General features: G+C 36.8%; 1 protein-coding gene across 1 annotated transcript in view; it reads left to right on the plus strand.

Annotated features, from left to right (window-relative positions):
• Positions 1 to 15,607, plus strand: part of eif3ea (eukaryotic translation initiation factor 3, subunit E, a) — a 74,161-nt gene that overhangs the window by 39,151 nt on the left and 19,403 nt on the right. The window contains exons 6-8 of the mRNA XM_058746595.1: positions 4,608 to 4,733; positions 5,859 to 5,983; positions 10,465 to 10,591. Of these exons, the coding sequence (XP_058602578.1) occupies positions 4,608 to 4,733; positions 5,859 to 5,983; positions 10,465 to 10,591 (378 nt within the window). The remainder of the gene's footprint in view (positions 1 to 4,607; positions 4,734 to 5,858; positions 5,984 to 10,464; positions 10,592 to 15,607) is intronic.

Here is a 15,607-nt window from a genome sequence, read left to right on the forward strand (position 1 = left end):
ACTGTTCCATACTACTGTGTGTCACTATGCAAATATCACAAAGGGGTATTTTAACCCGCCATAAATTTATGTGAGCCATTTATTTGTTGATATTATTTTTGTTATACAATAGCTAGTGCTATTATTATGTACTATTTTATGCTAATTATACTATTTATATGCTATAATTATTATATACTAAATATAAACCAACATAAATGTACGCGAGCAGCGGTATATTCATTCAGTCAGATATCAGTGAATGCATGGCTGGCTGACTTGTTGTCTGTGGCGCTACGTCTCTCGCAGGTCATAATCACTTCCCATAAACCTCTGGCTATAGCTCATCCCCCTTTTATTCAGGAACACGCTTAGATACTTCAGCAGCTCGCTAATCTGCAACACATTATCTCCTCACTTTGTTTGTTTTTGTCTTTTTAGTCATAATTTAAAACAGCTTACGTTCCTTTGAAGCTGATTGTCTCTGCAGAGATGGACCAAATCTTGTTCATATTTCCATACAAGAGGCTGAGCGAGTATCTTTCAAGGGTTTCATGACTCGAATCCGCAGGATGTTTTTCTTTTGCGCTAAATGTTCAGGAGATTATCACAATTACTAGTTAATCAAGTTATCTAAACATTATTTTCAAGGGCCTGTTTCTGCTTAACAAGACTTATGTTATTGGCTTCTGCTGTCAAAGTGTTTTAGTCAAGGTAGAAGTGACGTAGGACCGCAGAAACTATGTAGCCCTTATAGCCTTGTGAAAAATTAAATGCTTTTAATTAGGGATGTGCGCTACGACTAATTTGACTGTCGTTTAAATGGAAGTTTTATATCCGACTAGTCTAAAAGCTAGAAACCCCCAAAAAATGGCAAAAGAAAAAAAACTGTGCGTGTATAACAGCCTACACTTGAAATACTTAATCTGTGCATCACACTGTCAAATCCCTCAATGAAATCTGCTAAAAATAGGTCACGGTTATGCTGTATGCTTGCCTCACGTTATCATAATTAAATTTTTGTTGGTCGTTAAACAGAAAAAAAAAAGGAAGAAACCAGTGCATAGCTTATTTATTCAGATCAGCTGGAGCAATGCAGAAATGGAAAGTAGACTGACAGAATTCTTCATTTTCATATAACGGTGAAAGACGGGACTAGATTCTGCACTTGAAAAAAATAAACGCGCTCGGCAGGAACTGAAGTTATAGGCACGCAGAGAGATAACTACAAGCAAGCAGACAGTTTCCAAAAGAGCCTGGAAATCCCGCTCCACCACCGAAGTGGGTCTTAGAGGAATAGACGGCGCAGATGGGATCACGGACCGCAGCAGCAGGTTGTAGTGTATGACATGATTGACATGATTGACATTTGCTGGCTTTGGCTAGCCTCCAAGCTAACGCATACGTGCCTGTATTGAATACAGGACTGGACTGGTAATCTGGCATACTGGGCATTTTCCCGGTGGGCCGACGCACTGAAGGGGCCGACAGAATTATTATTTTTTTTTTACCAAGGACCATCACGAGCAGCCAGTGGCCCATTGGTTTGTCTCCTCTATTGACAGCGTAAACCACACAATCACAATGCGCTATAGACGGAGCCATGAAGTATTTTGCTCCGCCTATATAAAGAACCCTTCACCCCAACTTCTTCCTCGTCGGCTTTTCCCACGTTTTCACAGCAGCTTTATCAAGAACAGGCTTGCTCTGCGGTGAGTGATGCGGCGTAAAGAGCCAGGCAGGAGGAGGCCTTTAGTGCACCATTGGCCAAAAAATCGCAGTGGACGAATTTATAATGAATTTATGACATAATGTTTAAACACTTTTTAATAAAATGTAAATTCGTACACCACAATTTTTTGGCCAAGTCATGTCAAGTGTGTTCATAGAGGTTTCCATGGGCCAATGCGAATAAATCTAGATTTAAATTCGAAAAGACACGATATTGTCAGACCTAACGTTTTTTTATTATCCAAAACAACTAGATGCATGATACACATCTACACTAGCAGTCAAAAGTTATTGAACAGTAAGATTTTGAATGTTTTTTTTAAAAGAATTCTCTTCTGCTCACCAAGCCTGCATTTATTTTATCCAAAATACAGCAAAAGCGGTAATATTGTGAAATATTTTTACTATTTAAAATAATGCTTTCTATTTGAATATATTTTAAAATGTAATTTATTCCTGTGATCAAAGATGAATTTTCAGCATCATTACTCCAGTCTTCAGTGTCACATGATCCTTCAGAAATCATTCTAATATGCTGATTTGCTGCTCAAGAAATATTTATTATTATTAATGGATTCTTTGATGAATAGAAAGATCCAAAGATCAGCATTTATCTGAAATAAAAAAGCTTTTGTAACATTATACAATACACCATTCAAAAGATTGGAGTCAGTATAATTTGTTTTGAAATTAAAAATTATGGAAATTAATACTTTTATTTAGCAAGGATGCTTTAAATTGATCAAATATGATGATAAAGACATTCATAATGTTACAAAAGATTTCTATTTCAGATAAATGCTCTTCATCTGAACTTTCTATTCATCAAAGAAACCTGAAAAAAAATATACTCAGCTGTTTTCAACAACAATAATAATAATAATAATAATAAATGTATTTTGAGCAGCAAATCAGAATATTTGAGTGATTTCTGAACGATCATGTGACTGGAGTGATGATGCTGAAAATTCATCTTTGATCACAGGAATAAATTACATTTTAAAATATATTCAAATAGAAAACAGTTATTTTAAATAGTAAAAATATTTCACAATATTACTGTTTTTGCTGTATTTTGAATCAAAGAAATGCAGACTTGGTTAGCAGAAGAGACTTCTTTCAAGAAAAATGTTACTGTTCAAAAACTTTTGAATGGTAGTGTATATCATTATATTATATTATATTATATTTATTATATATTATATTATATTTATGATATGATATATGATATATGATATGATATGATATGGTATGGTATGGTATGGTGGGCCACCAGGACCAAAAAATGCCAGGGCCGATTTTTTTTGTCCCAGTCCAGCCCTGATTGAATATGATTACGCATCACTCCAGTAGAGTTATTGTAAGCCAATTTGACATAACACAGTTTACACAAAACTTTTCTGTTTCCTTCTAATTCAAAATAATCCCACACCATGCTGGTTCTTCGCTGGTCATTTTGAGCTCGCCGCAACTGACATGAAGAAAACGCATACGAGGTCTGAGGTAAAAATGTAGTTTCCGCCCAGATACGCTTTTAAATACGCGTTGTTAAAATGTTTTAAATGTAACGTTAAAATTATGGTAATTTGTTCTCTCTCGTGTAATCTACTATTGATTTCAGTGTCGACTAGCAGGAGCTGTACCATTTAGTCGACTTGTCATCCCTACTTTTAATTATTTGTCCTTGTCAAATGGTTCTCATTTACTTCGTAAACACAGAACTATCCGTCCTCACTCAGTTTTTGTTTAGTTTGTTCTTTGATTGAGTTTCTTTACCTAATGTCTGGACCTCATTCTCTCACTCCTCCACGAGCAGACATTTTGATTAGCGTCCCGCCACTCCGGTCCTGTCCACATCTCGTGGCTGATCAAAGCTTGCAGACATGTGTTAGGGCCAGTAACACAGGCAGCAGCGGTAGCAGCACACATCATTAAAGACCCTCACCGAAGGCAATGCACTAAGGTCACCGCAAGTTCACGTGAACTTTGGAGAGCTTTTCTTCCCCATTTTTGCATGTTGATGCTCCATTCCAGATATCGGAAAGAATGACTCCATATATATATATATAACACATTGTTAGACTTTAATTCATGTCTGCTTCTGTATTTCGAAAAGACATGTTCCTGTTCGTGTTTCAGTGATTTGAAGCCACTTTCATCTCTTGACTTGACCCTTCTTACCCTCGAGATAGCACTTGACCCCTGGCTAGTTAAAGAGCACTTGTTTAACTTGCGTAATTATTTCCCAGCAATATCACAGACAAGTTGGCCTTTAACCTTTAGCTCTTGTCTGAGGACCTCTTTGACCTAAAAACCATGTGTGTGTGTGTGTATATATATATATATATATATATAATAATTTTTTTTAAAAATATTTGTTTGCTTGTGTGTGTTATAAAACATACAGATTCATTGTCTAGAAATTTGACATTAATCATAAATCATCCGAGGTAAAATTGAGTAGTTTTAGATAATTCTTGACATTACAAAATAGAAAATGAATCAGTTGATTTTATATATTTATTGAGGTGATTTAGATGTGCCTACTAAAGTGAAATGTTGAAAGACAGCAATAACTATCTCAAAAGTACAGCAAATGAAGTTTCGTAAAAAAGCTAAATGGAATTTTAGGATCAGTTTCTTTTTCCCTTGCGAGACCAATTCCCAAAGATGACATAATTTAATTCGTTTATCCACTGTAAATAAATAAAGAAGTTACTCCGGCGAGCAGCGTTGCCAAGAAAGCTTAACTTTTAGCTGTGGGAAAAGGTAGATGTCAGAAATGCAGTATTCAGAAGGTAATCAGTGTATTATTATAGTGAGCGAGTTGATTCATTGTCTACCTTTTGTTTACAGTGGGTCAATGTGTTTTTCTCTGTTTGTCTGTGTTTGTGCAGGTCCCCGCTACAGACAGAAACGCGCTGAACTCTTTGTGGGGCAAGCTGGCCTCTGAGATTCTGATGCAGAACTGGGAAGCTGCCATGGAGGACCTTACCCGCCTGAGGGAGACTATCGATAACAATGTAATGCCCCGCCACTCAGAATTCAATACCGCACTCAGATTCCCTTACATAGGCCATAATATTGACCGCCTTGCGTTTCAGCACAGCACCGCTGCTGTTGCCGTTCCTCCCCTCCTCTCCTCCATCTCCTCGATTCCTTCTCACCGCAACTCACAAGTCAAGCAAAACCTTAATTGCTGTGTTATGTCGGTGCAGCTTGATTTTTAATTGGAGGAACTGAGCTGGGAAAGAAGGGTTTGGCCTGGGGAGAAGTATGAGTAAATAAAAAAATTAAAGTCTTTGGACATTGTAAATTTCTATTCTGAACTTTGATTTGTACTGAGTCTGGAAGGCAGCGAAAGCCAAATGTTGTTTTTTTCGGAGTCAGAAGTTCATCTTATGATCAAGAGAAGTCACGTTTTAAAGGGATAGTTCACCCGAAATACAATAGCCTATTTTATTATTATTTACTTGCTAATATGATATTCCATATGATTTTTTTTTTTTTGTTTGTGGAAATTAATTCCACAAGGACACTATTAAAGGTTACAGTAGTGACATTTATAATGTTACAAAAGATTTTTATTGCTAATAAATGCTGTTCTTTTGAACTGTATATTCATTAAAGAATCCTGAGAAAAAAACATATCACAGTTTACACAATATGAAGCAGCACTACTGGAGTAATGGCTACTTTGCCATTAAAGGAATGAATTACATTTGACTATATTCAAATAGAAAACAAGTTATTTTAAATTGCAACAATAGTTCACAATATTTCTGTTTTTACTACATTTTTGATTAAATAAATGCAGCCTTGGTGAGCATAAGAGACTTTAATTTAATTTTAATTTAATTTTATTTTTTGCCTAAATCTATCATACAAATTCAAAACAGCACATGAGCCATGTGGACTGTTATATGGTACTTTAATGGTGCCTTTAGAAACTCGAAATCTCAATTCCCAATTATTTGTAATTTCATAAAGCACATTCAGTTCATAATCTCCTTGTTTTCCATAAAAAAGAAACTCCATATAGGTTTGGAACAACATGAGGCTTAATAAATGATGACAATCTTAATTTGGGGTTGAACTATCCTTTTAATATTATTTTTAACACCTCCATTTTTGTTTCTTTTCTTCAGACTGTAAGTTCTCCTCTCCAGTCTCTCCAGCAAAGGACTTGGCTGATCCACTGGTCTCTCTTCGTGTTCTTCAACCACCCCAAAGGGAGAGACAACATCATTGAGCTTTTCCTCTACCAGCCACAGTAAGCACCTTCTGCAGCTGCTCGTTTTCCATCTGGGATTTGGTTTTGCTTTGGTTTGACTCTAATAAAAACGGATGAGGTAGGAAGAGAGCACGGGTCCAGGTTGGAAAGCCCACCGCAGTCCGCAAACAAAATTGCTGATGCTGGGCTCACCAGCCAACCGCTCACAGACCCACGACCCCAGCGGTCAGTGCGAAAACGAGCCTGGCAGCTCGGACGAATGCTGACAATGGCAAATGGGCTGCTTAACTCATGGGTTCAGTGTTTTAAGCTTCTTTAAGCGATGGTGTCGAGTCTGGACAAGTCTGTCGATCTTTATTCAGTCATTTTCAGTTTGTTTGTGAACACAGAAAAATGTTTCCAACCGGGAAAAAATAAGTTAATGAATCACCTTTGACCTTCATTCGTAATCAGGTCTAACTGTTCCATGAGGAAGAAGTGGTTTCCTTATGAAACGCCAATAGCGTGAATATAGTTTGTATTTACAAATCCAAATTTCAATTTGATGGGCATAGAAACAGGAAAATGTTATCAAACAACATGGCAGAAGGATTTCATGGGGTTTTTGCACGTATTTGCACAGATAACTGTATTATTTTTGTCATGTTTATATAATCTATTAATAATAAGTGTATGCAATTTTAAGTTAGAAATAAATTATTAAAATATAAATACGAAAATAAGAGAATTAAAGTGAAATGTTGTTTTGAATATAATGATGATTAATATATATAAAGGAAAAAATTTAACTTCTATAAATTTTAAGAAAATATGAGAAAAAGAAAATAAAACTTGTTAAATAATATAACGTTGTTGTTTATTATTATTATTATTATTATTATTTTTCTCACAACTGGGCAAGAGTCCTAGCTATTTGTTATAAGTTGGCTGTAATCTGAGGCTTTTTGTTGCTGACATGTCAAGGACTTAACATATTAAAAGGCAACAAGGTTCAGCCCTGTAGTGTGCACTTGAGTGCAAAGAAGCTTCAAGGGTCTGCTAGCCTTTTAGCTTTTTCTTTTTTTTTTTTTTTTTAAGTGGGTTTACACCAGGTGCGTAAGTTAGGAAACTTGACCTACTAAAAAATTCTACATTCCATCTATTTTAAGGCCACACTTTTCCCCTAATGCGCTATTGTGGAGCCTAATGCCTATACACTAGTCAAAGACAAAATGGAATCTGCTCCATTGTTTTCTGCAACAGTTGTTTTCCACCAGTTTCTACCAGCACAGATGATTAAGGGTGACCAGACCAATAATTACTCATTAGTACCTGACCATAGTGGGTGAAAAGACAGATTGAGGTGGCTTATTGTGCTACGCTAGCTGGAAAACCATATTTTGGTTCGGCTTTTTCTTTCTGTTCATGACCACTGTGCTGTTTTAAGGGCCAATGACCTGTGGCTGTGAACCTAGTGTGAATGTTTGACCTGCCTTTGAGACAATCGGCTGGCTTAACAGCAGCCCTTTGGACGTAGGTGCTCATTATACAAAAACATTCGTCATTAAAACAGCTCCAAAAAGGTACTTGTAATTTGCGGTTGGGCTCGTCAGATCAGAGGTTTTTCGATGCTGGCAGCCTTCGTTTCGCTTCGTTTTTTGTGTTGTTCTCTCACCTCTTCTGCCTTCTGCTTTTATTTGCAGAGCTGTGGCCACGAAGACAATCAGACCCTATAAATCTGAATCGGAGTGTAATTTACTGAATTAGATACACTGCGTTTTCTACACCACAACAGTATTGCGTTCTTGGAGGGTGGATGCATTGATTGTCTTGTTTTAGTTGGAAAACGGCATCACGGTCTGTTTTTGACCCTGTGAAAAGACCTTTTGTTTTCTGTTCTTCTCCTTTTTGTTGTTCTTGAAGTTTTGTTGACAATTAGGCTGACATCAGCCTGTGGCGTTCAGGTTCGTTTCATAGTTGTTTGGCCATCGTTCAGGACAGGGTACGATCCAGTGCTCTCGGTCTGAAGATCGTTCACGATGTAGTCGTGCCGTCGAGCAGACGGCCAAAACAAAAACAGAAACCGAACTTTTTTTCAGTGCAGGAAAAACGATACCAAAGATAGGCTATCATATAATACGGTCCAACCAAGTCCAAGGGCAGTTCGAGAGAGAATATTGTCACAAGATGACCTATGATGTAGGTGCAAACAGGAAAGCTAATGCCGCCGAAACACTATCCCGGCCAGAGCAGAGTGGATTCAGAGTTTCACTTGATTTACCTTTAATTCCCCTCCTCCCTCCAGATGCATCATGAAACTGGAACTACACCACAGTTCCCTTCCTTTGCTTCGTTCCTACCTTTTTCACTCCTTGCTCTCTCAGAGCCACCAAATTAGGGCTGCAACAACTAATCGATTATAATTTTATTGAAGAGCCTCCATCAGTGACACCACTTTAAAGATATTGAGAAATGAATTTATTGTGGGGGGGGGGGCTTATTGATTAAAAGTGACAGTAAAATGTTGACATTGTTGCTTTTCTATTTAAAATAGAATGCTGTTTTTTTTTTAACTTCTATTAATTAAAGGGTCCTGAAAAAACTAATTGTTTCCACAAAAATATTAGGCAGCACAATTGTTTTTTTTTTCAACCTGAACACCAAATCTGCATATTAGAATGATTTCTGAAGGATCATGTGGCATTGAAGACTGGAGTAATGATGCTGAAAATTCAGCTTTGTCGTCACAGGAATAAATTATATTTTAAAATATATTACAATAGAAGAATGATCCTTTAAATTGCAATATTTCACAATATTAATGTTTTTACTGTGTTTACCAAGGCTTTTTTTAATTAAAAAATTGACTTTCAAAAACATTATCAAGACATTTACAAAAATCTTACAGACCAACTTTTGAATGGTTGTTTATCTATCTTTTTAAAATTTGTTTCTTTTTTAAACTTGTTTACTTTTAAAATGTTTAATTTAATTTCAGTTTAATTATATTAAACAATTATGTGATAACTAAATTCACTAAAACATTTTAAAAGCATTTAAAAGTTTTTTTAAATGTTTGTTTACTGTGTATTTAATTTATTTTAATTTTACTTGAAACAGAAAAAATATCATGTTTTTTAGTTATTGTTCATTATGTGAAAATAATTCAGCCAGAGTTGTAATAATGCATTTTTTAGATGGAGAACGTTATACTTCTTACTTTGTGACGTTCCTTATTTAAACTGCTCCAACTGGAAAGTACGCTGAGAGGGAGAGAGGTGAAATGGGAGCGAGACATGACGCAGACCGGACTCGAACTTGGGTCAACTGCACAATCAACACCTTAATCCATTATCGAAAGTAATTTTTTAGTTGCTGCCTTATCCCAAATCCTCAGCTCCGCAAGGGGAATGTGAGGCACTCAAATTAAACTACTACTTCCTGTTTGCCCTCTTCCTCGCGAAGTCATTTAGCAACCGATTAAGCCGTATCATGGCTTTGGTCGTAGCTGTCGGGCTCGGTTAGATAATGTGTTTTTTTTTTTTTTTTTTTTTTCTGTTCAAAGCCCAGATATGGCATCATGACTCATGTGAGCAGTCTGGCCATTGGAGCCTCCCTGGGAGAGCGAGTAGGTGTAAGTTAATCAGGAACACAGCATGAAGTGTTGTGGTTTGCCATGAAGTCAGACAACTACAAAGGGAGGAGAGACCGAAGGCTGCGCCAACTGGGATCACACGCCGCTGAAGCCCGCTGCCGTTTTTAGCTCCGACATCACAAGTGCCACAGGCCCCCTTGTCCCTTTAATTGTTTCGGCTAATTAAACCATCCGGCAGCCCTCCTCTTTTTCCTCCAAATGACATGTGTTTCTCTGTGCTGTTCCGTAAGGGAGCTTAAGGGCCTGGCCAAGGCAGAGCAGCGCCACTTCCTCCTTGAAATTTAATTTGGTCCTCGTATGGGGGATGAAGAGGGGGGGTCAAAGATGTTCGTACAGATACCACAGGCGCATAGGCCGCCCTCCAAATTGACTCGAAATGTTAAGTGCACTTTAACAGGAGCTCTCAGCCCTATGACAAGGCATCTGTTGTATGTTTTTTTTTTTTTGGTCCATATAAGAAATCTCTTGCATGTCTGTCGTCGGTAGAGAGGGAACTTTGTCTTGGGTTGTAATAGTAGTGCTATGTAGCTTTCATTCTTGGAGAAACCCACAGCTAGTTGACCTGTGGCTGAAAAACAAGTCCCTGGTGGATAGTGTTTCACTGCTCTGCAGGCCTGTAGCTGGTGATCCGTGTCTAGAAAGGGGCTTTTCCTTTTCCCTTCCCTCCACAGTGGGACCAATGAACAGAGGAGCTTTCAACACACTCTCACTCTTGTTCTTCTGTTTACTGAGAATCTGCATGTTCACTATATGAGAACTTGCTGGAAATTGCTGTGAAAACTGTCTGACCTCAACAAATTACATGTGACTTCATGTTTTTATGTAGAGATCATAGCTGTCCTTCAGGCGTGTGACCATTTGTTTTTGTTTGTTTTTCTGTTTACAGGTACCTCAATGCTATTCAGACCATGTGCCCACACATACTGCGCTACCTGACCACAGCCGTCATCACTAACAAGGACGTCCGCAAGCGTAGGCAGGTGCTAAAGGATCTGGTGAAAGTCATCCAGCAGGTATCAGGCAGGATTTTGGTTCTTCATTTATGTCCTCCTTTGTCCTTCAGTCGATTTGCACTCTTTTGTTTTGATATACTATATGTGTATATATATGTGTATGTATGTATGTGTGTGTGTGTGTGTATATGCATGTATGTATGTATGTATGTATGCGTATATGTGTGTGTGTGTATGTATGTATATATATATATATATATATATATATATATATATATATATATATATATATATATATATATATATATATATATATATATATATATATATATATATATATATATATATATATATATATATATACATATATATATATATACATATATATAAAAATATATTAGTGCTGCCAATCGATTAAAACATTTAATCGCGTTAATCACAGTCGTGGACTGATTTGATTAATCACAAATTTAAAATACTAGGATTTACCTATAAATGTGTTGAAAAAGAAATGCATGACAAACTATTTTAAGAAAACAGAACCTTTCACACCTCCGCCAGGTATGAGGCATAATCCTTATTATTCTTTTATCATTATTCTTTTGTTTTTATTCAGCCATTACCAGCCGTTAAACTGGCAATAAAACGTTTACCAAGCCACATCGCTTCAATCCCAGTATACATTTACCCAACTATTATCAAAAGTATTTCTAAATAAATACAACAAAACATTTCTTGCGACCTTACATGAAGTATTATGATAAAATGCATTATGAAGAAGAATTGGACCTGTTCTGCAGATGCATTAGAGCTAACATTAGCATCATGCTTCATAAGACAATTTATGAGATTAATAGTACACTTTTCCTCAGAACTCACTTCAAACCACCTAGGGCATTGTTTGTAATAACTTCCATTTATGATCATATGTGGAGTTTGGTCGTTTACTGTTGTTAAAATATGCTATTTATAGCCTTTTATATTGCTGCACAAATTAGCATTTCAGATGTACACATTCAACAAAAAAAAAAATTCACATACAGACCATATCCTATCGTAATCGTGTTTATTATCTAATATAATCTATAGTGGCTGTTGTCATGTTTATTTCTGCTGTGTAAAAGCCTTAACATGTGCTCTGGCTGAAACTCATGTTGATTACAACCACCTCTCTTTTCTTAAGTTGCCAGGTATACATTTCAAGTATAATACACATTAGTAAAAGGATCTATTTTAATTTTTATTTGTCTATATACACTTTGGGCGGTCGCGGTACATTATAAAAGTAGCCCAAAAAACCGCAACCCACGGCTCTGTAATTTTTCCCGCGACTGTATTTTCAAAATAGCCCCCGTTACCCTGGCAACACTGGTGCTGTACCCTCATCACACAATGATAGATAACCTTCCGCGCTGCGATGACGGGAAGAAGTTGGTGTCAAACCTTATCAAACGATTAATTTGCGTTAAAATATTAATGCGTTAATTTTTTGATTAATCGCATGCGTTAACGTTGACACCCCTAATATATATGTATGTGTGTGTATTAGGGGTGTCCCCGACTAAGGATTTTCATAGTCGAATCGTATGATCATATGTTTGGGGCGGGGCAAAATACATTACCAAGAGTCAAGTCAGACATTCGACAGTCGTTAATACACAGGGAAAATGTGTAATGGACGCCTCGCAGATACAAACGGAGTGAATAATGTGTTATGTTTTGATTAAAAGATAGTTAACATTAAACATCAGGGAAACCCTAAGAATTCACAATTTTTTACAATAGTGCCCTCATTATAACGTTATGTAGATGACAGTTATTAATGTTCTGCATTTCTGTTTTGAGCTGCGTGAGCTGAATAACCAGTAGAATGAAGCATTTGATAGAAGGTTTTTAAATCAATGGGATTTAACTCATTTATCTCATATAAAATACGCTTCATTATTTATACAACATAATTATATAATAATGTTAATATAACAACTTACAGGCTATATGCACAAAACGGCCCGATGCATGAATGTGTCTGTGCGTCTCTGAACTCCTTTTGAGGACGCGTTCTTGACGCGTGCAGAAACACGGGAACTAAACTCCTAAAAATTCACAGCGTTTTATTATAATAGTGTTCTCATTATAATGCTATGTGTATATGACAGTCCCAGTCATAGTCATTAATATTCTGCATAGTTGTTTGTCCTGGTCGTGCTGCGCACTGAAGAGATAATCACTGTTCAATAAAGCGCTTTACTGCAGCGACTCAACCAAATGCATCTTATACGAGATAAATAATATATACACGATATAAATAAACTGGTTGAAATGTTTTGAAATCACTTGTATCCTACCTGATCGAGAAAAATCCAGTCTTTCACTCTGCGTCAGTTTGAGTCTTGTTAAAGTTTTAAATCCTTACCGCCAAGATGCTCCTCTGTCGGTCAAGGATTATGGAAAGTGAAACTTAAATTTATAGGGGTGGTTGGATTTATTCACGCATGTTAAAATATTTATTTAAAGCTTTTTTTTTCTTTTCAGATTCTTATTTACAGCAATATTATTATTAATAGGCTGTATATTAACTTATTGGGAGAAAACCGGTAGTTCTATGTGAAATCAGACATTTGAGCACCCCCATATAGCCAAAATGGCATGATCATAACACCCCGCGAATATTCGACTGTGAGATTGGTAGTCGAATCGGGCTCCTCGAATCGTAGCATCGTTGATTATTCGTGGTCACTCCTAGTGTGTATATATATGTGTGTGTGTATATGTGTGCATGTACAGTGGATATAAAAACTCTATACACCCCTGTTAAAATGCCAGGTTTCTGTGATGTAAAAAATTACACCAAGATAAATCATTTCAGAACTTTTTCCACCTTTAATGTAAACTGTACCCTATACAACTAAATTAAAAAACAAACGGAAAGGAAAGGTGGAGTAAAAATAAAAAAATTAAAATAGTGTGGTTGCATAAGTGTGCACACCCTCTTATAACTGGGGAAGTGGCTGTGTTCAGAATTAAGCAATCACATTCAAACTCATGCTAAATAGGAGTCAGTACACACCTGCCATCATTTAATGTGCCTCTGATTAAACCCAAATAAAGTTGAACTGTTCTAGTAGGCTTTTCCTGACATTTTCTTAGTTGCATCTTACAGCAAAAGCCATGGTCCGCAAAGAGCTTCCAAAGCATCAGAGGGATCTCATTGTTAAAAGGTATCAGTCAGGAGAAGTGTACAAAAGAATTTATAAGGCATTAGATATGCCATGGAACACAGTGAAGACATGAAGAAAATATGGCGCAACAGTGATATTACCAAGCACTGGATGTCCCTCCAAAATTGATGAAAAGATGAGAAGAAAACTGGTCAGGGAGGCTGCCAAGAGGCCTACAGCAACATTAAAGTAGCTGCAGGAATTTCTGGCAAGTACTGGCTGTGTAGTATATGTGACAATAATCTCCCATATTCTTCATATGTCTGGGCTATGGGGTAGGGTGGCAAGAAAAACATCCAAGCCCAGCTAAATTTTGCAAAAACACATAAGTCTCCCAAAAGCATGTGGGAAAATGTGTTATGGTCTGATGAAACCAAAGTTTAACTTTTTGGTCATAATTCTAAAAGGTATGTTTGGCACAAAAACAACACTGCACATCACCAAAGGAACACCATACCCACAGTTAAGCATGGTGGCGGCAGCATCATGCTTTGGGGCTGTTTTTCTTCAGCTGGAACTGGGGCCTTAGTCAAGGTGGAGGGAATTATGAACAGTTCCAAATACCAGTCAATATTGGCACAAAACCTTCAGGCTTCTGCTAGAAAGCTGAAGATGAAGAGGAACTTCATCTTTCAGCACGACAGCAACCCAAAGCATACATCCAAATCAACAAAAGAATGGCTTCACCAGAAGAAGATACAATTTTGGAATGGCCCAGCCAGAGCCCAGACCTGAATCTGATTGAAAATCTGTGGGTTGATCTGAAGAGGGCTGTGCACAGGAGATGCCCTAGCAATCTGACAGATTTTGGAGCATTTTTGCAAAGAAGAATGGGCAAATATTGTGAAGTCAAGATGTGCCATGCTGATAGACTCGTACCCAAAATGACTGAGTGGTGTAATAAAATCAAAAGGTGCTTCAACAAAGTATTAGTTTAAGGGTGTGCACACTTATGCAACCACATTATTTTAGTTTTGTATTTTTACTCCACCTTTCCTAAAAGATTTGTTTTTTTTTATTATTATTATTTTTATTTAGTTGCACAGGTTATAGTTTACATTTAAAGGTGGAAAAAGTTCTGAAATGATTTATCTTGGTCATTTTTTTACATCACAGAAACCTGCCATTTTAACAGGGGTGTGTAGACTTTTTTATTTCCATGACAGATCGCTGTATAAACGCCTTGGAGAGCCGCTTCTGGGACGGTTCAGAAACGTGCTGGTATAAACCCAACACAAGCATTAACTAGAGCGGCCACGATCAGCTCCGGTTCCCGTGTCTGAGCCGTGACGTGCCGCAGACTTGTGCAGAGCGGAGCGCGAGTAAACGCCATCATTCCTTCCTCTGTACTACTAGTTTTACCGTGAATAAACATGACTAAACATCTCATGCCTCATGTAATTGCTCAATCAGTGTTTCAACCACGGAAAGACGTCATCAAAACAGCGTGGAAATAAAATGTCACGTAGCATTTCATTTACCTACCTCAGCAAGTCATCAGTGTCGTGCTCGTTAGTTCACTAGAGAAATTAAATCTAGAGAGGAGCATTTTTCTAAATATCACACCATATATATTTTACTAAATCTGTTAGTCTTAATTATTTAATGTATGTTTAAATTAATCTGTTATGAAACATGCTATGACTGTCAGTGTGTAATTGAATGAATTAACAAGTAACCTAGAAATTTTATTATTTATAAGTTAATTTAAAAACTGCATTATGTGCAGTTTACATGTTTGTATACTATTTTATTATTTATTATTTTTTTTTAAGTTGAGTGTTGATCATCTATTTAAAAATAAATAGTAATTAAATTTAAGTTTGGGTTAAGTTGTTAGGCCTAGTTGTAACCTTAT

The sequence above is a fragment of the Onychostoma macrolepis genome, chromosome 16 (assembly GCF_012432095.1).
Source record: "Onychostoma macrolepis isolate SWU-2019 chromosome 16, ASM1243209v1, whole genome shotgun sequence".
Taxonomy (NCBI): domain Eukaryota; kingdom Metazoa; phylum Chordata; class Actinopteri; order Cypriniformes; family Cyprinidae; genus Onychostoma; species Onychostoma macrolepis.